At 37.4% G+C, this 27,623-nt stretch overlaps 1 protein-coding gene across 3 annotated transcripts in view; it reads left to right on the forward strand.

Annotated features, from left to right (window-relative positions):
* Positions 1-1,841: 1,841 nt before the first annotated feature.
* The window catches only part of MMADHC (metabolism of cobalamin associated D), a 37,754-nt gene continuing 11,972 nt past the window's right edge, over positions 1,842-27,623 (forward strand). For 2 of the 3 annotated variants that reach the window (XM_047871586.1, XM_047871587.1), the window contains exons 1-3: positions 1,842-1,993; positions 2,463-2,522; positions 7,331-7,475. In XM_047871586.1, the coding sequence (XP_047727542.1) occupies positions 2,514-2,522; positions 7,331-7,475 (154 nt within the window). In that variant the 5' untranslated portion in view covers positions 1,842-1,993; positions 2,463-2,513. Of the gene's footprint in view, positions 1,994-2,462; positions 2,523-7,330; positions 7,476-13,791; positions 13,831-27,623 lie in introns of all 3 variants that reach the window. The other variant, XM_047871585.1, reaches the window with a different exon arrangement.

Below are 27,623 nucleotides of genomic sequence, written 5' to 3' on the forward strand. Positions count from 1 at the left end.
GACCTTTCTCCCTTCCCATAAAGCCCATCATTGAACTTCATGTTAAGGGGTTTTCATGGCTTTAACTATTCCCCATATGTCAATGAGTCTCAAATATCTGTCTCTCACATAAACCACTTTCCTGAGCAATAGGCTACTTTCATATGACTTATTGACAATTCCACTTGAATGTCCCTTTAGGCACCCTAAAACTCAAGATATCCCAAACTAAAGTCTTCATCTCTCTCCAAAAACGTGTTCTCCTGGAGGACAATACCTATGGGAAAGAAAACACTACTTGTGAACCTAACATACCTAGATTTAAATCCAGCTCTGGAAGCTTCAGAAATATACTTAACCTCTTTCTGCTTTAATTTCTTCATATTTAACATGAGAATAGTACCTCCATTTTCTGTATTTTTATGAGAATTAAAACAGATAATGGGAAAATCCCTATCCAAGTGCCACTACATAGTATACATTCCACAGATATTAATATTACTGAATCCCCAATACAGCGAAAGCAACACCTTTCACCAAGTATCCTAAGTCAAAAATTCAGGAGTTATCATTATACACCCTTCCAACCTATCTTCTAAATGGCAGCCAGAGGATCTTCCCAAGACACAAATCTGATGATGCCATGACTCTGCTTCAGTCTTCCCAACTGCTTCTCGTTGTTCCCAGGATTACATCTATCTTAGTATTGTACTGAAGGCTGACTACGATCTAGCCCCTGTCTATGTCAAACTCATTCTCTTGATTACTTGTAGATCTCCCCAAAAGCGTGCAGTGTTTTTGATTCCATAACTCTCTTCACACTGCTCCCTTTGCCTGAAATGTCCTCACCCCTCCACATCTTTTCTTGGTATTCAGGGAAACACCCATTCATGTTTCAGAATACAGTTCAAGCATCACCTCTGCTATGAAGTTACTCCTGACAGCCTCCTGCCATACTGTTGATCACTGACTCCTTTATCTCCCATCTGTAACTGACAGATGATTTCTATCACGGTAAAGATGAATAGCATATGGCTCCTGGTTTCAAAAAGCTTACAATCATTCAACCAGAAATCCTCTTATATAACCTGTACAAGTAAGCCAAAAAGAAATTATGAGGCACGAAAAATTGAGTTGTACGTAACTTCAACACTCAGCTCAGTGGTCCCTTCTTAGAAGCCTTTCTGTGACTCCCAAGCTCTGAGCTGTGTGTGTGCATATGTATAGTTAGATGTTAGCTATATATAAACTCATTTACTCTTTACAGTGTATGGGGCAGGGGCACTGTTATTATTCCAGTTTTACAGGTGAGGAAATTAAAGCAAAAAGTGACTAAGTAACTCATCTAACATTACTTACCCAGAAATACTGGCATGAAAAAAGTATGGACTTCAATTAATTTAAAAAAAAAACACAATTGACAAATGAAAATTACATACTGTTTATAAATAAGTCGTTTGATATATATTTACTGAGCCTATTAAGGCCTGGTACACAAATAGAAAAACCTAGGTGCCCTATGCTCGAAAACAGGGATTCGTGCAAAATTAACAAGTGTGATATAAAGAACCATAGATTGTAGCTCTTGGGGGGCAGTAAGAACGCCTTAGGGTGGAGGAATCTACCAAATAGATCTATGAGTTGAGGAACCGAACAAAATGAAATGAGCCACTTAACCGAGACCGGAAGCCCTCCTCCTTCCACGTCACGCAGCCTCACCTTTCCTCCTCCTACATCGCTTTTGCCCACTATCCAATGGAAGGTAGGCTCTACATACTTACTGTGCGCGTGCGCATCATCAATTCGACGATCCTTCGCATCGATGTTTTCGGAAGCAACTTCTTCAGCCTGGACACTACCGGCGTCGACGCTACCTCTGCTGCTGCCGCCGCCATTTTGACGGCGGGAAGAGTGAGGGTCTGGGACAGCTGGAGGCGGCGGCGGTAACTGGTACGGATGGTTTCCGCCCGCGTTAGCCCCTCCAAGTTCGCCGGTCTTGGGGCCACAGCACTCGGTATTGCTTTTATTCCCACAGGGTCCCCGTGTCTCTCCCCAGTCTTGTCACTCTGTCTTTAGGCTGTTTTTCGCTTCCTCACTGTCAGCGGCGCTTGAACCCTCGCTTGGAGCTGTTATCAACCCCGCCACTCCGCCCGGACCTGTGTTAAAATATACCTGCCTCGACGCTGGGGACTCAGGCTGGGTCACCGAGTCCTCGTTCCCCGCCCTCATCCGGTCCGAGTTGCTTTTGGGGGTGGGGGGCACAAACCGGGAGGGCTGAGGGCAGCACGGCCTCCTCTGGGCAGGGATCTGTGCCCTTTAGGGGGAGGGGAAGACCCAATTCTGGCATTCTTGGGTTACGGAGAGAGCTTGGGCTTTAGCTTTAGCTTTAATGGTGGTGGAGAGAAGCATAGAATAGTCGGGGTTACCCGAGCTTTGTGTTGTTAGAGCTTAATTTGTCACTGGCCTCTTTTGTCCTTTCTCAGGAATAACTTTACGAAAGGAAAGGTATTTTGCACCCTCTCTCCCCGCTGGAAATGGCCACTGTGAGTAAATTAGTCTCTTGAAGCGGTATAGTGGTTTGGGCACTTTTAGGAAATGGAGGGTTTGGTTTAATTACGGCATTGGTGGCGTAATGTTTCTTGTGAAAAGTGTCAAGGGAAGGAAGGGGTGTGAAATTCTGTTCGTATGCTTTGAAGGTAGTTTGAAAAAAACTTTCTCTTCAATACACATGTACTTGTTTCTGCAGATTCATTTTTGGAAATAAATTCAGTGCCAGCATCCTTCCAATATTTTTTAGAGACATTATTTCAGGAAATATTCAGAATCTATTTTTAAGCTTTTTATTATTTTTATTTCATTTATTTATTTTATTTTTTTTTTTTTTGGTTCGCTAACCTGAAAGTTTTCTAGCAGTTTCAGTATAGGAAGTAACCTTCCAAATCCTGCAAAATGAGAGCAAGAGGTATAATTCACATAGACCAGAAATATTTATTGATTGTAACTCTCCAATAATTAGACATATCCTCCCATGAGGAGTTGATATAGGGGGACACTAGACATACATGAAATAGCTGCATTAAAAAGTATAAAGTAGGGGCGCCTGGGTGGCTCAGTCGGTTAAGCGGCCGACTTCGGCTCAGGTCACGATCTCGCGGTACGTGAGTTCGAGCCCCCACATCAGGCTCTGTGCTGACAGCTCAGAGCCTGGAGCCTGTTTCAGATTCTGTGTCTCCCTCTCTCTGCCCCTCCCCTGTTCATGCTCTGTCTCTCTCTGTCTCAAAAATAAATAACACGTTAAAAAAAATTAAAAAAAAAAAAGTATAAGGTAATTGGGGTGCCTGGGTGCTTTAGTTGGTTAAGCGTCCGACCCTTGATTTTAGCTCAGGTCATGATCTTGGGGTTCCAAAGCCACACATCGATCTCTGCACTGAGCATAAAGCCTGCTTGGGATTCTCTCTTTCTCCCTCTGCCCCTCTCACGCTTGCTCTCTCTCAAAAGACATAAATAAACTTAAAAACAATTGTAATTATTTCTTAAAAATTACACAGTGCAGGTTCAAAGCTTTGTGGAGAAGAGAAACTAGGGGTTTGGGATTACTTAAAGAAGCATTTAATCTGAGTTTTGAAAGAAGAGTGAAACTTAGATAATCGGAGATTTGAATGGAAGAACAGGAGGTATGTTCAAAGACACCCTCCCTTTCAGAAATCAAGAAGTCATTTCTGCCTTGTGGAATGTAAGATACATGAAAGATTAGTGGGAAATAACGTCGGGTTGTGGAGTTGGGATCAAATAATAGAGAGCCTTGAGTGTCGCAGTATTTAGATTTGATTCTTTAAATTGTGGTCATTTTAGCAGAGCTGTGTTAAGAAGATTAATATGGCAGTAATTAGCCAGGATAATGCAATTAAACATGATATATTAAGAGTCTAATGATGTGACAGTAGGGACAAGTCATAAAAGTAGACCACTAGTCTTGACCCCATTTTAAGGTGAATTTTTACCTAGCCAAGGGAAGGTTGTAAAAGAAGCATGTGATACTCTCAAAGGAGAAACCTTAATTAGAATAGAATATTAAGGTTTAACCTGCATTTGTGTGTGCATGCATGCTGAATGGCTGTCAGTAATGAAACATGCAAGTATGTCTTCAACAACTTAGTTAGCATACATAGCAAGAGTTGTCCATGCTTCAGAAGCTGGACAGGTAAATCAGGATGCCTTGATAGGAATTTTGACAAATTGCAGTGTTCACTACTGATGATGGGAGGAGCCTTCCATAGCTACGGTGATTTGTTGCTAACCAGTGCCATTTGAAAATAGGAATCCAGGGCTGCCAGCTCTTCCATGTTTCCAAGAACAGTGCTAAATATGGGCTTTTTGTGGAAATCTACAGTTTCTCAATGCTGATACTCAATTCAAGTTTCTTCTAACAGTGTGGATCACACAAAAATGTCTGTAGACGGATATGGATGAATTTCCTAGATGACCAGTTTTCGGTCTTTGGCATAGACCATATTTTCTGCTCACATGACCAAAAGCAGGATTTAGTCCTAAAATAGTATCTAAAAGACTGTTTCTCTTTTTATGCTAATAAAGATTTTAGAATTAAACCTTAATAGCCTGTCATCTTCCCAAGTTTAGAATCCTAGGTTTGAAGTAATCATATAAAATACATAGTTGTCCTCATACTAAAATAAACTGTTAATTTTTGAGTTATTTATTGGCTCACTTTTAGTTCTTATATTTACCAGTTGACCCAATGGCATAAAATCTGCCAAGTAAAGAATTAGAGGATCAAACAAGTTAGAAGATGAAATTTGTGGGGCGCCTGGGTGGCGCAGTCGGTTAAGCGTCCGACTTCAGCCAGGTCACGATCTCGCAGTCCGGGAGTTCGAGCCCCGCGTCGGGCTCTGGGCTGATGGCTCAGAGCCTGGAGCCTGTTTCCGATTCTGTGTCTCCCTCTCTCTCTGCCCTTCCCCCGTTCATGCTCTGTCTCTCTCTGTCCCAAAAATAAATAAACGTTGAAAAAAAAATTAAAAAAAAAAAAAAAAAAAGAAGATGAAATTTGAAACACGTTAGCACTGTCGTCAGCTATTCTTTCAGTGGATAAATTAGAAACTTAGTGACTTATTTTGCCATTAAAATGAAACTTGGTTAAATAAATAAAGTGAAACTTGGTGAGTAGATTTTCTTAGATTGGGAAAAAAACTCACATTTTACTGTAACTTTTGTTAAAAGCTTTACCATCAAGGAAAAATACCGAAGTAGAATTAGTGGCCTTGGTACTCAGAGGCTTAAATAATCCTTAATAGTATTAGGCAGTTGCTAAAATAATTTGGATAATCTTTCTTTTTCCTTTTTTACTTGTGAAGCAATGTATTATTACACATAATATTTTAGTAATCTTAAATAATATTAAATATAATATTTAATACTTTAATGTTAATGGTATATGGAACTGGTGTGGAAATAAGTAAAACACTGCATGTAAGCACTTAGCACACAGAACCTAGCCAACAGTAACATCCACTGATTATTTACTATTTAATATTGTCCCCTTCAGATAATATTTTATTCAATCTTTTACTTTGAGGCCTTGCCTAAAATATTTTTGGAATTTAAAATTTATATTGCCTTTAGATCCTGAGCCATATTCTGTTTAATGTAAATGTCTTCAATTGTAAAGGTAAATTTCAATTAGAGAAACACCCAAAAGTCTGAGTTTGTCTGGTAGGTTAAAATCTAATAACTATCACATTTGTTTCTTTGGGCAGGTTGGGTGCTAACCCAAGGGAGTGTGTTTAAATTTTCAGGTGGGCAGAATACTCTTCAGACAGGCCTTGTACTTTGGAGACACATAAAGGAGGTTCTCTTTATCCAGATCTTGAAATTTGCTAGACCTAGAAGGAGAGGCCAAAGGGAAGAAATCTTATGGCAGTATAAAAGAAGGCAGAAAAATATGGGAAATGTTAGGTAGATATTTTTATGTGACTGAAGAATAGAAAAGGGAAAGGACGGTAAAGCCAGTAAGAAATTATGCCAGAGAGGTAGAAAGACCAGTTAGGATATTCTCTTCTATTTATGATGAAAAAAAGGTCAGAATACCTGGGTTGAATTTCAGAATACTATATGAAAGGGATAATATTCTAAAGTATCAAATGGCTACACTATTTCAATATCCTGGTGACTAGTTTACATGCCACCTCTCTAATCCCACTCCAGGCCCTACTGCCCTCAGTGGTACGTTCCTAAAAACATTCCTTGTTTTTATCAGTTTACACTATTCTTCCCTGCCTCCAGATTAAAATTCTGGTTTGTTGTCTTGATGTAATAAGTCCTTTACTGTATAAAATACATAGTGTTTTATAATTGCCCACAACTTAACTTTCAAGCCTGTTTTTTACTGTATTCCCTTATCTGTGTATCCTCATTGAACTTTTCACTGTTTCGAAAATACCTTTTATGACTATACATCTGTTCCTAAAGTCACTCACTGAAATGGCCCTTTCCTTCTCAACTTATTGCTGTTTCTTCAAAACCTAGTGTATCCTCTGAAATTTTTTTCCTACTCCCTTTCAAGGATCTCTTAATTGTTCAGATCTTTTAATAGCATTTCACAGATAATGTGGTATTTGTTCTTAAATATTGCCTACTAAACAAGGAGTTGGCATTTTAGTTTTTTAATGCAAAGGGACAGATAAGTAAATATTTTAGGCTTTCTGCAGTCCCTGTGCAACTGTTTAACTGCCATTATGGCATGAAAACAGCAATAGACAATACATGAGGAAAATGGAAGTGGCTGTGATAGAATAAAACTTTATTTGCCAAAACAGCAAGCTATATTCAGCTATAGTTTGCCAACCCCTGCATTAAATTACTCTGACCCAAGTATTTTGCTAGAAGTTTATGCGTGAAAGATGTTTACACGTTCACTGTATGATGTAACTGAGCTCAGAGTCCAGGAACAAAGGAGCAAAAAATGTACCACAAAGCTATGTACTAAAGGTTTTGAAAGTCCTTAAGAATGGAAAAATCTTATTTGTACTACGTTTTTAGTATTGTTCCTAAATAGGGCAACTTTTAGAAGTTCCTGTTCTCTCTAATGTGGCACTCTTGATTCTGGCCTTTATTGGAAAGGCCACATATTTTTACACAAAGTAACTTACTGTCTGTTTTTTAATAGACTTGTTTTTTAAAATTATATACATAATGCTTATCAAATGGTAGTTGCTCAATAATAGAATAAAATTTGGTTTTAAAAGATACATTGCAGTGTGAGGATTTGCCACAGATTGTCTAGAAGTATAAAATGTATGTTCAGAACAAATAGTTTTCATTTTTGTGTTATTCTTAGGTGCTGTGTAATAGAGCCAGACTAGTTTCCTATCTCCCAGGATTTTGCTCTTTAGTTAAAAGGGTTGTCAATCCCAAAGCCTTTTCAACTGCAGGATCTTCAGGTTCTGATGAGTCTCATGTGGCCACTACACCTCCAGATATATGTAAGTAAAACTTATTATTGATTTACATATAATTATTGCAGAACATTTTGAGTTGTGCTTTCTGTAATGTTTCTTGAGGTTTTACAAATCTTACAAGGTTAAGTTTATGCCATTAAAAATAAAATCAGCTCTGTATACATATTTATATTGGAGAACTACAATGAAAAAAAAAAGAATACATTTGGTTTTTAAAACTTATTTTCTTGAACCGTAGTTTCTATTGTAAACACACTTAGTCCTGCCTGAAACAAATCTTTTGATCCCATAAACTACTATCAATTATTTGCTGAGTTTCTTAAATTTAGCTGGTATTTTGTGTATGTATACACATGCATATATTATTGAAATATGATTTGCATACTTGCATTAGATTCAGAAGTACAATATAATGATTCAGCAGTCCTATATGACACCGTCTTCAGATAAATGTACTCCTAGTCCCCCTTACCTATTTCACCTATGGTCCTGCCCTCTTCCCCTCTGGCAAACACCAGTTTATTCTTTTTATTTGAGACCATTTTGTTTCTTTTATATTTTAGTCATCTCACAAAAATTTGTTCTTCAAACTAGTTCTCTTTAATGTAGAAAAGAGGAAAGATTTTTTTTTTTTTGGAATATAATTAACAGAGTGTATGTTAGTTTTAAGTATACAGTAAAATGATCAGTTTTGTACATTTCTCAGTGCGCATCAAGTATACTCTTGATCTCCTCTATTTCACCCCTCCCCCACACATGCTTTCCTTCTGGAAGCCACCAGTTTGTTCTCTGTATTAAAGACTATTTTTGTTTGTCCCCTTTTTTCTTAATTCTGCATGAGTATAATCATATAGCGTTTGTCTTTTTCTAACTGAATTTTTTCTCTTAACATTATACCTTCTACATCCATCCATGTTGCTAGAGATGGCAAGCTTTCATTATTTTTTATGGCTAAGTAATATTCCATTTTGTATGTATATGATATCTTTATACGTTCATCTGTTGGTGGGTATTTGGATTATTTCCATATCTTGGCTATTATAAGTAATGCTGCATTAAATATAGGGTCCATATGTCTTTTTCTTTTGTGTTTTCATTATCTTTGGGTAAATACCCAGTATTGCAGATCATTAGATAACTCGTTTTTTAAATTTTTAAAGAGTTTCCATTCTGTTTTGCACAATGGCTGCAATGTAAGAATGCAGTTTCCCACCAACAGTGCGTGAGAGTTCCTTTTTCTCCACATCCTTGTCAACCCAGGTTATTTCTTGCATTATTAATATTAGCTATTCCGAGACAGGTATAAGGCAATATCACAGTGTGGTTTGGGTTTGCCTTTCCCTGATGATTATTGATGTTGAGCATTTTTTCATGTGTCTGCCATCTATGTGTCTTAGACAAATGTCTCTTCAGGACCTCTGCCCCTGTTTTAATAGGATCTTTGTGTGTGTGTGTGTGTGTGTGTGTGTGTGTGTGTGTGTGTGTGTGTGTGAAGTTTTTTATATATATATTTTGGATATTGACCCCTTATCAGGTATATCATTTGAAAATATCTTTTCCCATTCAGTAAGTTACCTTTTTTTTTTTCTCTCTCGTGCTATTAATGGTTTCACTGTGCAAGACTGTTTCCTTTTGGTATAGTCCCAATAGTTTAATTTTGCTTTTGTTTCCCTTGCCCAAGGAGACATATCTAGAAAAAAGTTTCTATAGCCAATAATAAGGAAATTATTGCCTATGTTATTAAAGCGTAATGACATACAATGTTGTATTAGTTTCAGATGTACAACAGAGTAATTCAACACTTCTGAACATTATACAATGCTTACCACAAATGGAGTTACCATCGATCACCATATGATATTATTACAGTATTACTGACTGTATACCTATGCCTTACTTTTTCATCCTTCTGACTTAGTTTATTTTATAACTGAAAGTTTGTACCTCTTACTGTCTCACCTAGTTAGCCCATAACACTACCCACTTTCTCTCTGGAACGGATTTGAGTATGTTTCTGCATTTTGTTTCTTCATTTGTTTTTTTATGTTTCACATGCAAATCATGTGGTATTTGTCCTTCTTTGTCTGACTTATTTCACTGAGAATTGTATCTTCCAGGTCCATCCGTCTGTGCTACAAATGGCAAGATTTCATTCTTTTCTTTATGGATGATTTATTCTATCGTGTGTATACACATGTTCTTTATTCATTTATCTATCAGTATACACTTAAGTTGTTCGCTATCTTATCTATTGTAAATAATGTTGTGTACATCAGGGTGCATATATCTTTTATTAATTTCAACATTCATTTGTTTTGAGGAAATACCCAAGGTGGAATTTCTAGATTGTCTGGTAATTATATTTTTAATCTTCTTCAAGGAACCTCCACACTGTTTTCTACAGTGGCTGTGCACCAATTTGCCTCCTACTAGCAGAGGACAAGGGTTCTCTTTTCACATCCTCACCAACGCTTATTTCTTTTTGTCTAGCCATTCTGACTGGCATGAAAATGCTGTCGTATGAATTTATCAATATCGGAGTGAAGGAATATTGTTTTGTCATTTCTGTAATGATTTTCAGTTTTTCTCCAGCAAAGGCAAAATATCTTACAATGAGAAGTTTCAAAAAGGGTCCTGATTTTCACAAAATCATACACACACACACACACAAACACACACACAGGTGAAACTGTATGTTATTGAAACAACACCAAAATTGAAGTTTTACACCATTTTTATATTTTTCAAAGTACTCATATTGAGAAATGAAGATGGAGATAGTAGATGCTGTATGCTTCAGGGAAAATTTCTGAGCAAGCTCAACCCATGCCTCCTCAACTCATGACACCACTCTGGAGTCCTCCTTTGTAATGAACATTGTACTCACAGCGGGAGATTGTTAGGGTGAGGAAAAATGATCTGCACGTAGGGATGATTTGTGAATATGAATATACCTGACAGACAAGGTGGAGAAGCATTCCAAGGAAAGGGGAGCACATATGCCAAGGAGGAGCTTTGAGGTTATGAATAATTAAATTGGGAATGCTAGCATGCAGGGTGGCCTGAGGCTATTAGAAAATTAAACGGAAGAGGTAGGCACGAGGCAGATGATAGAGGGCCTTATGCACCAAGCTGGTGACTTTGGATGTCACCCTTTAGGATGGTGATGTCCACAGAGGTCCCCTATGGGGCTCTGGACATTCTGGACGAACTGCAGGGCTCTGAGGGTGTAGAAGAGGCTTCCAATGCTCTCTCGCTGTTCAGCCAAGGCTTAAAATAAGAACTCTATTTGATTTGTTTTCGCCTGTACATAAGTATGCGAATGAAAGTTGGCAAGGCTAAAATCATTAACAACTACTGGAGGTAAAAAAAAAAAAAAAAATTCCTACTGGAGGCAAAAGGAAACTACAGAAGGATTTTGAGTAAGACAAAATCTGGTGCATTTTAGAATAATCAGTCTCAGTCCAGATTAGAGTATTTGTCTCCAACCCGAAGTGGCTGCATTCCAAGTACATTGTGTTGGATTGTTTGTTGTCAACTGGCACCATCGCGTCTCACGTGTCCTAAGGCTGGGAAGTAGATTTCCCTTTAATGCCTTCCCAGTAGTTATGCATTAGCTATCTGATGAGAGGAACTTGCGGAGATTTAGCAGGCACAGGTGAAGCACAGCCCACTATACCCAGAAGGCTGTGGGAGTCACAGGTGTGGTCCCACATAGCTGATGCTGGAGACCTCTGCAGAAGCTCCCATTTCACAGTGGTCCTTGTGGTCAGACCTGTTGCTTCTCAGACGCCTATAAACCCCAATTCTTCCACTTCAAGTTGAGGAAGTCACTGTTTCTCTGACCCTCTGACTACCCCTGCTGACGGACCTTCACTTCCAGCTTCTCCCTCCTTCAGGTAAACTGTAAGTCTTGACTTATCCCCTTAGTCCCATAATATTGTGGCCTCCCTTATCCTGATGGAACTCAGACTGATACACGTGTGTATGAAGTAATCCACTGGATGGAGAAGATCACGTTAAAACTCCTGTGTATATTTATGTTTTAATCTCTCCATGTCATACATTTTATGACTGACACAATGGTGAAAGAGGAAGCATGCATGACTTCTAAAGAAGTCAGAGTGCATGTGTTGAGATGTGCCTAATGTGTGCCCAATTTGTTCACTTTACAGAGGTGTGAAGTTTTTAAAATTTGAGAATATTGGTAGAGAAAATGGCCTCAGTCGAGGGACAAAGCTGCAGGCCGAATGTTTAGTCGGAAAGCTATTATAGAAGTCATCCAGGAGAGAATTTATGAGGGTCTGAAGTGAGGATGTGGCAGGGGCAGTCCAGATTGAAGTTGTACTTAGGAGGTAAAATAAATAGGAAGCAGTAGCTGATAGAGTACCTTTGAGGAGGAAAGAGAAGGACACTTCAAAGATGACTCCTAGGTTTGTAGCTTAGGTGCTTCCATTCACAGAGCAAGAGCTACCAGTTGGTTTTGTTTGTCTTTCTTTCCTCTCATCCAGCTCAACAATTTAGAAAAACCATCATCTGCCAAACCCAAGTAGAGTTCATTTCAGGAATGTGAGGGATGGTACAATATGTAGGAAAACTATCCCTCAACTCTACCGTATAAAAGTTAGGAGAGAAAACTTGATCGTGGTCGATGCAGCTACTGTCCAACCAAATTTCGTGTTTTCCATTCCATTGTGTGAAGTCATTACCAGGAAGTGATACCCAGATGGGGCCATGTGACTGATTCTTGCCAAAGGAAGTGTGGGTGGTGCTGCTGGGTGCCAACTCTGGGCCAAAGTTTTCTAAGAAGCTGGAGTGCTCCTTTCACACCCTCTTCCCCTTCCATCAGCAGAATTTAGATAACAGCAAGGCCCTAGATGCTAATGCCGACACAGTTGGAAGAAGTCTGGGCCCTTGAATTACCTTATGGAAGAGAGCCACCTGCCTTCGTGTTATGTGACTCAGAAATAAGCCTTCCATCATGTTAGACAACAAAATGTAGATCAGCTCATTTGGTAAAGAATGTTCAGTCTACTTTGAAAATTGCAAGGATACTATAGTAGGAGCCCCAAAGCATGCAATACCAGTAAATAATCACTGCTGATACAAAATTTTGGAAAACCTATTACCCGCAGGCTTTCTGAATGTGGGGTCCATGCATAGAATAAATTTGGATGGAAAACATTACATTTTTCTTCTCACTAACATTCAGCTGAAATTTAGCATTTCTTTTTATTGTGAATATAGACAACACATCCTGTGTGATTAGCAGGTCCTGTGACTTGTCACCAACAGAAAACACAGATCTTTTCCTATCACATTAGAGATCTCCCTTCACTTACAGTGGCATTATGTCCAGATAGGTCCATTGTAAATTGAGCATATCATAAATTGAAAATGCACTTAATACACTAACCTGCCAAATGTCATAGTTTAGCCTCACCTACCATAAACGTGCTCCGAACACTTACATTATCCTACAATTGGGCAAACTCATTTTAACACAAAGCCTGTTGTGTAATGAAGTGTTCAAATTTCAGTGGTGGTCTTTATTGAATGTGTATTGCTCTTACACCATAGTAATGTTGAAAAATCCCAAGTGGAGCCATCATGAGCTGAGGAGAGTCTGTGTAGTTGTTGATGATATCTCAATACCATGTATAGTTTCACTGAATCAGAATTACAAATCCTGTAACATTAAGCATTCATAAAACACATATATTCTGTCACAAATTTCAAAAATATTTTGATAAATATTTAAACAGAATCAAGTCTTTAATATATGTACTGTGTGCATTTCAATACATTATGGGGGTGACTTGGTGGTTCTGTCAGTTGAGCGTCCACATTTGGCTCAGGTCATGATCTCATGGTTTGTTGGTTCAAGCCCCTGTTGGGCTTTGTGCTGTGCCGAGCTTGCTTCATATTCTCTGTCTCTCTCTCTGCCTCCCCCTGGCCCTGTTTGCTCGCTGCTTTCTGTCTCTCTCACTCTCTCTCTCTCAAAAATAAATAAATACTAAAAAGATTAAAAACATTATTCTGAAAAGAGGGCCATGGCATGAAAAAGAAAAAAACACCTTGAAATATATTTCCTCAGTGTAGAAATGAATATCTAACTTATGACAACAGGGTTACTGCTTCCAAACTTTAAATGTCTAGTTTGAATACTAGCTAAGATGTGATAAACACAGAATTATACCAGAGTGAAAAAATCTCATAGTAATTATAACCATCAAATGTTATTAAATAACATATAGAAAATACAGGAATACACCAAACTTTTTCATATTGTATGTTTTGGATACATACACCTAATGTCAGTAATCTTTTTGTTTTTGAGGGCAACCATGGACCTTTAGAACTATTAAGACTACTGTCGGTATGTTTCTTTCTAATTCATTCATCTTATCAATTTATAAATAGTAAAATTCTGGTATTTTTGTAAGGTATTTACAATATTCTTGACCTTAACTAAACCATCTAAGTAGTTGCCTGTGTTCGACAATATGTATGAAAAGATTTTTCACTTTATTTATGAATCATGCTGGGGGTTGTAATACCAAGAACTTCAGTTTCATCTACATTTTATTAATGATTCTGAAAATAGTGCTCTTTTTCTAAAACCAGAGCTCAATGGCTTAAACTTTAGTTTCCAAAGGCAGCAGAACATAATCTGAACCACTTGTCATAGAATCATGTACCATCATGTCTTTCCATTTATGACCTGAAAATACCTAAAAATAATATTTTTTCGAATCACTTTAAACACTTCCCCAGGGGCACCTGGGTGGTTCAGTCCATTGAGCTTCTGACTTTGTTTCCATGATTTCACGGTTTGTGGGTTCCAGTCCTGCATTGGGCTCCATGCAGAGCCTGCTTCGGATCCTCTGTACCCCTCTCTGTCTGTACCTCCCCTATTCATTCTCTTTCTCTCAAAAATAAATACACATTTAAAAAGTAGTAAAAAATCACTTTCCCATAATCAACACCCCTTCCTTCCAATAAAATACACAAAAGCTATTCCAAAGTGAGAAGCTTAACCAGTGATTTTCATAAGGTAATGCAGTATGAAATATGGGAACTTTAGGGGCGCCTGGGTGGCACAGTCGGTTAAGCGTCCGACTTCAGCCAGGTCACGATCTCGCGGTCCGTGGGTTCGAGCCCCGCGTCAGGCTCTGGGCTGATGGCTCAGAGCCTGGAGCCAGTTTCCGATTCTGTGTCTCCCTCTCTCTCTGCCCCTCCCCCGTTCATGCTCTGTCTCTCTCTGTCCCAAAAATAAATAAACGTTGAAAAAAGAAATATGGGAACTTTAATATGAAAAAACCTAGGTTGGCGTTCCTAGTCCATTACTTAAAAACTTTGTGGCCTTAATGCCACGAAGTTTTAATTTCCTCATCATGAATTGAAGATAGGATCACTTACCCCATACTGTTTTTGTGAATATTAAATAAGGTACTTACATAAATTTGAACAGAAAATGTGCAACAAACTGTTAATTCTATCCCTTACTGACTTTTAAAAATAAAGTCATCACAATAGCTGTAAACAAATAATGTGACCTTTACAATGACTTAGCGAAATCTCCACAAAGGGAACTTTTTTGCATCAGGTATGACTTTTTAAGACATGGCTACACAAACACACAGCATCTGTCATTATAAATATGGATACTTATCATATCACTATTTTCTTACAGCATATGTATGCATCTTTCTAAATTTTTGAATTGGAGTTCTGTTGGATCCAGTGTTCATGTGTTGGGTTTTGAAGTACTGCCCACCTAACTATAGAAAACTACCAATTAACATTTTCTGATGAATGTCCCTGGGCACGTAATGGCTGAATTAGTCTAAATCAGTGATAACCACAATTACCTAAGTTAATGTGCTATCTGTGTATTAACTGCTAGTGGGAGTATTTCAATATTTATTTTGGATGTTACAAATCGTTTGTAATGGTATTCTTTTTCTTTCTCCAAAGTTGTGGCTAGATTAAGTACTAAAATGTTTTGCCAAACACATCGCGTGAAGTGGTTGTATTATATTTTTAGGGGAATACATTTTGGGGATAATTTTTACTATTTATATGTCCACAAAATTGTACATCTTCACAGATCAGACGATAATAGCATCTGATATTTACTGACCTTTTCCATAGGAAATGGCAGCAAATGACTTATCTATGTAATTTCCCCTAAACTTTACAGTTTTCATTAGACGGGTGCTACCAGAATCAGAAAGTAATGTATCCAAGTGGAGAAACTTGTGTTAGGCAGAACTCCAAACTCAAGTGTTGTCCAAAGCTCTCTTTTTTTTTTTTTTTTTTTTTTTTTTTAAGGCAGGATACTGCACAGCTCTTTGATTTCCTAATGAATGTCTAGATACCTGAACTCACCAAATCATGGCATGATGTAATGTTGAGATTTTCAGATTTTCAGAAGCCTCTCCCCCTCTCCCTCCCCATCTCCCCCCTCCCTCCATCCCTCTTCTCCTCCCCCTGTGGCCCTCTCCCCCTACTCACACATTCTCTCTCTCTAAAAAAATAAAAAGTAATTTAAAAAAAAAAATTGAAAACAGAATTAGTTTGAGAAGTAGGCCGAGAGATCTGATAGCCCTAAATAATATATAACATCTTTTTCACTTTATTGCCACACCTCTAATTTGCTTGGAGGAATTTGTGTTAACTGTTGTAAACAAAACTTTCGTAACAAAATCCATAAAGTTTTCAGTAGTCTCAATTTTATTTTATTTTTTCTATTCTATAGTATTTTATTTTACTTTATTTCATATTTATTTCAGAGAGAGTGTGCAAGCATGAGCAGGGGAGAGGGGTGCCAAGAGAGAGAATCCTAAGCAGGTTCCACACTCAGCAAGGAGCCCAGTGTGGGCTTAATCCTACCACTCTGAGATCATGACCTGAGCTGAAATCGAGTCAGATGCTCAACCCAGGCCCCCCTTGATAGTCTCAATTTTAGTATTTATTGTGTCTCTGTTGCAGATTCCTTGACCAGTGTTCATGTTTTTTCCAATATGCTAAAACAGTTTTTACCACCTGGAGACATTGTTGTCTTGAATCAGTATAGAGCTTTGGGCTTATCTGCATAAAACTACACTGCATGGGGACCTGTGTTTGATTGTAAGGGAACTGTGGATAGAGAGCAATTAAAATTACATGCTCATCCATTTGAGATTAATTGCCTCTTCCAAGTCACTAATTCATACCCCCAGTGTCCAGGAGAATTAATTTATTTCCCATGAGTGACCACTTGACTCTGCTAAGGTATTTTAACTCACCTGGGCCTAATATAGAACAAATTTTACACTGTATAACTTAGTTACTGCCAAAAACATAGTTTGTTTCCCTGTCTCTTTCCCACCTTGTTTACTGAATGCCAAGACAGTCTTCCTTTTGACCCTACCAATGATTTAACTGTGAATAGTTTCAATCTGGTCATGGACAGTTAAGATTGTGTGACATTAGACGTGGGATTTGTACTATTTAAAATAATTATGTTATTTATTTTTACTCAAGCATAATTAACATACAGTGTTTTATTTCAGATGTACACTGTAATGATTGAACAATTCTCTGTATTTCTCAGTGCTCCTTAGGATAAGTGTACCCTTAAACCTTTTATCTTTATTGCCTAAATTCTCACCGGCCTCCCCTCTGGCAACCACCAGTTTGTTCCCTGTATTTAAGAGTCTGGGTTTTTTTTGGTCGTTTGTGTTGTTTCTTAAACTTTACACCTGAGTGAAATCACACAGTATTTGTCTTTCTCTGAGTGGCTTGTTTCATTTACGATTATACCCTGTAGGTCAATCCATGTTGTTACAAATGGTAAGATCTCATTCTTTTTTAGGGCTGAGTAATATTCCATTGTGTATATCCACCACACCTTTTATCCATTCATCTATGAGTGGACACTTGGGTTGCTTCCATATCTTGGCTATTATAAATAATGTTGCAATAAACATACCAGTGCATGTATCTTTTCGAATTCATGTTTTTGGTGTTCTGAGGAGGAGGGGGTAAATACCCACTAGTAGAATTACTGTCTCATATGGTAATTCTATTTTTATGTTTTGAGGAACATCTATAGTATTTTCTGCAGTGGCTGCATCAGTTTGCATTCCTACCAGCAGTGCAGGAAGGTTCCGTTTTCTCCACATCCTTGCCAAAATTTGTTATTTCTTGAGTTTCTGATTTAGTTATTCTGAAGGTTTAAGGTGATATCTCACTGTGGTTTTCATTTGACTTTCCCTGATGATGAGTGATGTTGGGCATCTTTTCCTGTGTCTGTTGCCCACCTGTATGTGCCTGGGTGTCTGTTCAGGTCCTCTGCCCATTTTTAATTGGATTATTTGGGATTTTTTGATGCTGAGTTGTGTAAGTTCTTTACATGTTTTGGATATTAACCTGTTATCAGATATATAATTTGCAAATATTTTCTCCCATTTGCCTTTTTGCTTTGTCATATATTTTGCTTTGTCATATGTTGCCTTTTTGCTTTATCAGTGGTTCGTTGCTCCATGCAAAAGTTTACTAATTTGGTGTAGTAACAATAGTTGAGTTTTGCTTTTGTTTCCCTTATCTTAGGATCTATATCTAGAAAAATGTTTCTATAGCTAATGTCAAAGACCTTACTGCCTATGTTTTCTTCCAGTATTATTATGGTTTCAGGTCTCACATTTATGTCTTTAATCCATGTAGAGTTTGTTTCTGTGTATTAGTGTAAGAAAGTGGTTCCGTTTCATTCTTTTGCATGTAGCTGTCCAGTTCTCCAGCACCATTTGTTGAAGATACTGTCTTTTCCCCAGTGTATATTCTTGCCTGTTTTGTCATAGGTTAATTGACCATGTAAGTGTGGATTTAATTCTGGCCTCTGTATTCTGTTGCACTGATCTATGTGTCTGTTTTTGTGCCAATGCAATACTGCTTTCAATCCTACAGCTTTGTAGTATATCTTGAATACTGGGATTGTTATACCTCCAGCTTTGTACTTCTTTCTCAACATTGCTTTTTCTACATGGGTTTTTTTTTGGGGGGGGGGGGAGGTTCCATACAAATTTTAGGATTATTTATTCTAGTTCTGTGAAAAATTCTCTTTTGATAAGGATTGCATTAAATGTGTAGATTGCTTTGGGTAATGATGGAAATTTTAACAATATTGGCTCTGCCAATTCATGTGCATCATATATCTGTCATTTGTTTGTGACATCTTTAATTTATTTCATCAGTGTTTTATAGTTTCCTGAGTACCGGTCTTTCACTTCCCTTGTTAAGTTTATTCCTAGGTATTTTATTCTTTTTGGTGCAATTATAAATGGAATTGTTTTCTTAATTTCTCTTTCTGTTATTCCATTATTAGTGTACAGAAATGCAAGAAATTTCTCTATATTAATTTTCTATCCTGTAACTTTATTGAATTCAGTTATTCTAGTACTTTTTGGTAGTGTTCAGGGTTTTCGGTATATAGTATCATGTCAGCTACAGACAGTGGAAATCTTACATCTTCTTTACTATTTTGAATGCCTTTTATTTCTTTTTCTTGCCTGATTGCCCTGGCTAGGACTTCTAGTACAATGTTGAATAAAACTGTTGAGTGAATATCCTTAACTTATTCTTGATCTTACAGGGAAAACTCTCAGTTTTTCACCATTGAGTATGAAACTGAATTTTTCAAATGCAGCCTTCATTATGTTGAGATATGTTCCCTCTGAATCTACTTTGTTGAGAGTTAATCTTGAAGGATGTTATATTCTTCAGTTGCTTTTTTTTACGTCCGTTCAGATGATCATATGGTTTTTGTTCTTTTTTGTTTTTAATATTTTAAACAGTTTAGAAGTTTATATCTCTTTCACATCCAAATCTGTCTAGAAATAGGTTGTGGGGTTCTTGGGTCATTCAACAAAGTTATCAGGGAGACAAGCTCCTTCCAGCTCGCTGCTCTACTAACAGGTGCAGCTCTGCTCCTCCTGGTCCAAAATGATTGCAAGTTGTACAGCCATCGTATGTGTATTCTAAGCAGCAGGTTGGAGGGAAATGTGCTCTCTCCCTTTAAAAGACACATTTTGAAATATCCATCTAATACTTTCCTTGCATCTCAGAACTTAATCATATGACTTTACCTAGGTGCAAGGGAGGCTGGGAAATGGGGTCATTGAGCTAGGCAGCCAATGTGTCCAACCAAAATTTAGAAATCCTGTTATTAAAAAAGAGGGAGAATGAATATTGGGAAGCATCTGGACATCTTTGCCTCTTCTCACTACACAGAGTTCCCAGAACCAGTGATGCTTCCTTTCTCCTTGGGCTTATCCCTTGTGTCAGATCCCTCATATCCCTATAGATAAACCCCATAGTCTTCGACCTCTTTGCCTGGTGTAGAAGATGCAATTTTCCAAAGAGGGCCATACCAATGTCTAACCCATCTCACATGTGTCCTTTCTCTTAATGTGATCTATCACTTTGATTTGCAAATACTGAACCACCCTTGTGTACCTGAAATAAGGTGCATTTAATCATTGTGAATGATTTTTTTAATGCATAGTTGGATTTTGTTTAGTAATTTTTTGTTCAAGATCTTTGCATCTATGTTCATTTGAGATGTTGGTGCGTACTTTTTTTGTAGTGTCTTCATCTGGTTTTGGTATCAGGGTAATGCTGGCCTGATGAAATGAATTTGTAAGCTTCCTTCATCTTCTATATTTTGGAATATTTCTAGAACAATAGGTATTAACTCTTCTTTATATGTTTGTTAGAATTCGCCTATGAAGACATCTGATTCTAGACTTCTGTTTGTTAGGAATTTTTTGAATACTGTTTCAATGTCATTGCTAGTAATTGGTCTGTGTAAATTTTATATTCCTGATTCAGTTTTGGAAATTTATGTTTCTAGGAATTTTTTCATTCCTGTTATATTCTGCTTTCTGTTGATATATAAGTTTACATGATATTCCCAATTTGTGTTTCGTGTACCTGTGATGTCATTTGTTATTTCTCCTCTTTTATTTATGGTTTTATTTACTTGATTTTTCTCTCCTTTGGTGAGTCTGACTAAAGGTTCATCAATTTTACTGATGTTTATCAAAGAACTAGATCATGGTTGCATTGACCTATTGTGGGTTTGGGGGGGGTGGAGGTGGTCTCCATTTTACTTGTTTCTGCTCTAATCTGTTATTTCCTTTTTTCTGTTGGTTTTGTGCTTTTTCTTTTCTACCTCCTTTAGACACAAGATTAGGTTATTAGAGATTTTTCTTGCTTCTTGAGGTATGCCTGTGTTTCTGTAATCTTCCCTCTTAGAACGTCTTTCACCACATTCCAAAGATTCCGGACATTGCATTTTCATTTGATTTGTCTTCATGTATTTTGTATTTCCTCTTTATTTCTTTTAGGCACATTCAATGTTTTCTTTTTCTTTCTCGTCTTCAGCTTGGTTGTTCTCCATTACTGTATCTTCCCAGTAACTGATCCATCCTTCTGTGTCCTGTAATCTGCTGTTGATTCCTGATAGGTTTTTTTTGTTTTGTTTTGTTTTTTGTTTTTGTTTTTTTTTCAAATACTGAGATAACTCCATTTCATTTAGGTCTTGGCTGTGGTTTTGTTCTCATTTCATTTGGGATGTGTAGTCCTCTGTCTCCTCATTTTGTTTAACTATCTGTGTGTGTTTCCTCGTATTCGGAAAGTCAGCTTTTTATCCTGATCTTGAAAGTAATAGCCTTATGAAGAAGAGGTACTGTGGTACCCTGTAACACAATTTCCCCTGTTCTCCAGAGCCAGGAACTTCAGGCCTGTCTCCACTGCAGATTGCTTGCTCCCTACTGTTGTGGCTGAGCCTTGTTTGCCTTTTGTCCAGTAAGCTGCAATGGCCCACTTTGCTTGTTGTGTGCATTTGGTCCCTGTGCTGTCAAGGGGCCAGTCTGGAGCCACCAAGGTATTTGTAGTTGGGCAGCATCAACAGTCAACCAGATGCCTGCCCTCAGTCCATCTGCTGGGGCTGCAGTTGCACTGATTATTGGGGCACTGTCTTTGCAATGCCAGCTATAAGGTTCAGCTGCTGGGACTGAGTGTGCTCAGGTGTGTGTGATTATCTTTCCTTCTTCCTAGAGCAGGAGTCTCTTTAGAGTGACACAGGTTCTTGCCATATCTGCTTGCAAGGTATTTCATGGCACGAGTTCCTTTGGCAGGATGGCTGCTAAGCGTGGCAGATTGGATAGGGTAGATCTGAAAGGGAGCACTGTAGCAGGGCACATCATGGTAGCAAGACAGGTGGAAGAGTGCTCCTGCTAGTTCCTGCAAGTGGCCTGCTGTCTAGACTGAGGCCGGGATTCTTGGAGAAGTCTCCTAAAGATCCCAGGCTCTTCTCAAATTGTTACTTTTATATTGTATTTCAACTGGGTTGTTATGCTTTTTTTAAGGTTGTTATGCTTCAATTTCATATCTCTTTCTGCCTCTCTTAGAGCTAAGTCTGCTGATTTTTAAAGTACCTAAAGTTAAGCCTGATTGAAATAAATAAATAACTCGCTCCTCTGCTTCTGAAAGCCAAATGTTATGCAGACTCATCTTCCTAGTGTAGGTTCTCCCCCCACCCCAAGCCTGAGGTGCTCCTTCTCTATGATTGTGGGACCCTCTAATTTGTGGTTAGTCTCTCTGCGGGGGTTGGTTCCTGACTGCATCTTTGCCCCTGTTACTCTTTTTGTGATATGGCCCTCTCTGTATGATTAACGGTAGAAAGTCTATTCTGCCAGTCTTCAGGATGTTTTCAGAGTTAGTTGTTCTGATATGGCTGTTAACCTTGTTGTGTCCATGGGGCAAAGTGAGCTCAGGATCCTCCTGTCGTGTCATCTTCCCAGAAGTCCTCAATATATGAATTCTTATTGAATCAATAACTTACCCACATCTACAAAGTCTGCTTCTTCTAATCCAGTTTGCACATCACTATCATATTAAGTCTAAAACATTTTCATCATGTTACTTCCTTGATAAACCTTGGTTATTTCCCACTGCTTTCACTAGCATTTCACAAACTGTCCTCAAGCTATGCATCATTGTTCAAGTTCTAAAAACAGTTTTGCGTTTTTTTTAGTTCTGTGAGTAGATTTAAGTAAGAATATATATCCTAATATATCCTAAAGGGATTCCACACAGAAATCTTTTTACTTGCAATACATTATTTACGGTGTCACGTAAGATGACCAGGGGAAGAAAATCTTCCCTGGTTTTCTTGCCCTGTTTTTCTTTTATAACTTCATCTCTTATTACTCCCCAGTTTATATATTCTCAAGGCTAACCATATAACGTATCATAAATGAAAAATGTGTCATTCAAAATGTATAGATTGCTGAATATATAAAGAATTTTTATAGAGATCAATTGGAAAAAGACAACCAATAAAAAACCAAATTTTTTTTTAAGTAGGCTCCATACCCAGCATGGAGCTTGAACTCACAACCCCGAGATCAAGAGTCGCATGCTCCATGTACTGAATCAACTAGATGCTCCAGAAAATTCTTTTTAGAAATGCATATGAACAGGTAGTCCAAGAAGAGAAAACCTAAATAACCAGCCAACACATAAAGATATACTCAAATCTACTATTAATATGGGATATTTCTTTTCTTTAAAGAAACTTAGATCTTCAGTCTTTAAAACTCATCTTCTTCAAAATACCTGAAATCTTTGTTAGAAGGTGGGGGAGAGACATTAAAGTATCCCCCCAACCAAGGCACTTTGAGACCAGAAAACAAAACACGCCAGTTCATACAGTTTACAGAGCTTTATTCAGGGTAACTTACGGTGGGATCAGACAGAGGGCAGTCCGCAGCAGCTAAATAGTTAGTCTCTGTAAAATCCATACCTTAGTGCATTGATTTTATAGAGCAAGGAGACAAGGACAAAGGTCATTATAGTGACATCAAAGGGTTTACATGTACTTCAAAGGGCATGCATGCACCTAATTGACAGCTAACCTACAATTAGATCTTGGGGCACCACCTGTACATCAGAAAGAGGAAAGAAATACTGTTATCTCTAACAGATTTATGGGAGGCCAGAACAAGCCTTTCCCTGTCCCAGCCTTGTAGGCATTTCTACAATACGTATTTTAATCTCTGAAGAATCTGGAACATGTGGCCCTAAGAGAGGTGATTCAGCAAACATGAACAAAATGAAAGACCAAAATTAGAGTCCATATTGTCAGTACTCCTGCAATGTTTTACTTTGTGAACTGACTCAAGTCAGTCATTAATGGCTATCTAGATCTAGCCTTATTGGCTTAGTGTGATCTGCAGATCAGTAGCATCAGCATCATCTGAGAATGTGTTAGAAAGGAGGAATCCTGAGCCCCACGCCAAACATTACGAATCAGATTCTGCGTATTAACAAAAATCTCAGGTGATTCTTAAATACTTAAAACTTTGGGAAGTATTAGACTAATTTGGGTTGAGAATCATGAGACAGGGTCTGTTAGTCGTGAAAGAAGTCCATGATTGATGGGTGATGTCTGTCATAGGTCTGCAAAAGGGATATGATGGCACTTTAGATCTAGTGGTGGGGCAGCCATTCTGTCATACCCATTTCTACTCATTTAGTTCTAGCAAAGTATTAAAAAATATTTTTATTGTCAACTAATTCTGCAGCAATTATCCCTTTAAACAAAACTGCTCTACTTTTTTGTTTTATTTTCTACTTTGTTCTTTTCTAGATCTTTTTAAATTTTTCACAAGGTAAGATATTTGTCAAGATTTAAGCAATGTGGTCTGTTCTTCTGTAAGAATTTAATCCATATTAACTCCTGTGGCTATAAACAGGACATTAGGTCACATTGGTTGATATGAGATTTTTTTTCCCAGTCTATTAATATTTTGTGCCCTCAGGTAACTGCAGTTGAATGGCCCTCTCCAAAGGTAACCACTATTAAGTTCAGTATCTTTTAGATCTTTTTTCCTGTATTTAAAAACATAGGGACACTTGTGTGGCTCAGTCAGTTAAACTTCTGACTTCAGCTCAGTTCATGTTGTCACGGTTCATGAGCTCAAGCCCTGCGTCAGGCTCTGTGCTGACAGCTCAGAGCCTGGAACCTGCTTTGGATTCTGTGTCTCCCTCCCTCTCTGCCCCCCCCCCCCACTTGCACACTGTCTCTCTCAAAAATAAATAAGCATTAAAAATTAAAAAAAAAAAATTCTCTCTCTCCCTCTACCCTTCTCCTAGCTTATGTGCTCTCTCTTTGAAAAAGAAAAATAAACTTAAAAAATAAAAGCATAAATGTAAGAACGTAGAATAAATGTCACAGACTATTTTTGACTTAACTTTTTCTTTTAATGTGTCCTAGACATTGTTCAACATCAGTAAACATTTATTGTATTTTTTTAATTCAAATATTAATATACAATGTTATATTAGTATCAGGTGTACAATATGATTTAAACCAAAAAATTTGGTTTTCTATACATTATTCCCTGTTCATCACATAAGTGTACTCTTAATTCCCTTCACCTATTTCACCCTTCCCTCCCAACCACCTTCCCTCTGGCAACCACCAGTTTTCTATATTTAAGATTCAGTCTCTTTTTTCCCTTATGTGTTGTTTTTTAAATTCCACATAAGAGTGAAATCATACAATATTTGTCTTTGACTTATGTTGTTTATTATACCCACTGCATCCATCCATATGTTGCAGACAGCGAGATCTCATTCTTTTTTATTATGAAGTAATATCCCATTGTGTATATATACACCACATCCTCTTACCCATTCATCTGTTGATGGACACTGAGTTGCTTCCATATCTTGGCTATTGTAACTAATGCTTCAGTAAGCATAGGGGTGTATGTATCTTTTCGAATTAGTGTTTTTGTTTTCTTTGGTTAAATACCCAGTACTGGAATTACTGAATCATATGGTAATTTTGTTTTTTATTTTTTGGGGAAATTCCTTACTGTTTTCCACAGTGACTGCACCAATCATATGGTAATTTTGTTTTTTATTTTTTGAGGAAATTCCATACTGTTTTCCACAGTGACTGCACCAGCTTGCATTACCACCAACAGTGCATCTTTCACAAGTGTACCTTTTTCTCCACATCCTCACCAAATGTATTATTTCTTCAGTTTTTATGTTAGCCATTCTGACAGATGTAATGTGATATCTCATTGTGGTTTTTGATTTGCATTTCCTTGATGATTAGTGATGTTCAGATCTTTTCATGTGTCTTTTGACCATTGTCTTTGGAGAAAATGTTCTCCCGTGTTTTAATTTGATTTGGCAGGGCAGGGTGGGGGGAGGCAGGTGTTTGATGTTAAATTATGTTTAAGTTCTTTATATATGTTGTATATTATTATTCTCTTATCAGAAACATTATTTGCCAATGTCTTCTCCCATTCAGTATGCTGCCTTTTTGATTTGTAGTCCTTTTGTTGATTGTTTTCTTCACTGTGCAAAAAAGCTTTTTATTTTGATATAGTCCCAATAGTTTAATTTTGCTTTTGTTTCCCTTGACAAAGGATATCTAGAAAAATGTTTCTGTAGCTGATGTCAAAGCAGTTACTGCCTGGTTGTTTTTTGTTTTTTTTTTTTTTTCCTGCCTGTTTTCTTCTAGGAGTTTTATGGTTTCAGCTCTCACATTGAGACCTTTAATCCATTTTGAGAGTATTTTTGTATATAAGAAAGTGGTCCAGCTTCATTTCTTTTGCATGCAGCTAACCAATTTTCCCAACACTATTTGTTGAAGACTATCTTTTTCCCGTTACAAATTGTTGCCCCTGATGTAAATTAATTGACCATAAAAGTGTGAATTTATTTCTGGACTCTCTATTCTGTTGCATTGATCAATGTGACTGTTTTTGTGCCAGTGCCATACTGCTTTGATTACTGACTTTGTGGTATATCTTAAAGTCTGGGATTGTGGTACCTTCAGTTTTGTTCTTTTTCACAATTGCTTTGGCTGTTAAAGGTTTTTTGTGGTCCCATACAAATTTTAGGATTATTTGTTCTTGTTCTGTGAAACTTCTGTTGGTAATTTTGGTAGGAGTTGCATTAAATCTGTAGATTGCTTTAGATAATATGGACATTTTTAACAATATTAGTTCTCCAAATCCATGTGCATCATATATCTTTCAATTTGTTTGTGGAATCTTCAGTTCTTTTATCAATGTTTTACAGTTTTCAGAGTATGCGTCTTTTACCTCTCAGTTAAGTTTATTCCCAGGTATTTAATTCTTTTTGGTGCTATTATAAATGGGATTGTTTTCTTAATTTCTCTCTCTCCTTTTATTAGTATATAGAAATGTAACAGATTACTGTGTGTATAAATTATATACACACACATATATATTGTGTATATATATGTGTGTGTATGTATATATGATGTGCAATTGCTGTTGTGTGTGTGTATATATACACACTTATGTGATCCAGCAATTGCACATCTAGATGTTTACCTAAACAATCCAAACATACTAATTAAAAGTGATACATGCACCCCAATGTTTATAGCATTATCTACAATAACCAAATTATGGAAACAGCCCAAGTACTATTAACTGATAAATGGATAAGGAAGATGTGGTGTGTATGTATATGTACATATATATATGCAATCGAATACTCCACAGCCATAAAAAAGAATGAAATCTTGCCATTTGCAGTGACATGGGTGGAGATAGCATTTGCTAAGTGAAGTAAGTCAGAGAAAGACAAATACCGTATGATTTCACTCATGTGGAATGTAAGAAACGAACAAAGCAAATTTTTTGGTTGCTGATTCAGTGTCATTGCTAGTAACCAGTCTGTTTATATTTTCTATTCCTGATTCAATTTTGGAAGGTTATTGTGTTTTTAAGAATTTATTCGTTTCTTGTAGGTTGTCCAAATTGTTGGCATATTATTTTTCCTAATACTCTCTTATAATCCATTGTGTTTCTGTGGTGTCATTATTTCTCCTTCATTTCTGATTTTATTTGAGTCTTCTTTCTTTAATGAGTCTGACTGAAGGTTTATCAGTTTTGTTGTTCTTTTCAAAGAACCAGCTCCTGGTTTCATTGATGTATTGTTTTTTTAGTCTTCATTTTATGTATTTTTGCTCTACATTATTTCCTTTCCTTGGCTTTGTTTGCTCTCCTTTTTCTAGCTCCATTAGGTGTATGGTTAGGCTGTTTGAGATTTTCCTTGCTTCTT

Source organism: Prionailurus viverrinus, chromosome C1 (assembly GCF_022837055.1).
Source record: "Prionailurus viverrinus isolate Anna chromosome C1, UM_Priviv_1.0, whole genome shotgun sequence".
In the NCBI taxonomy this organism is placed as follows: Eukaryota; Metazoa; Chordata; class Mammalia; order Carnivora; family Felidae; genus Prionailurus; species Prionailurus viverrinus.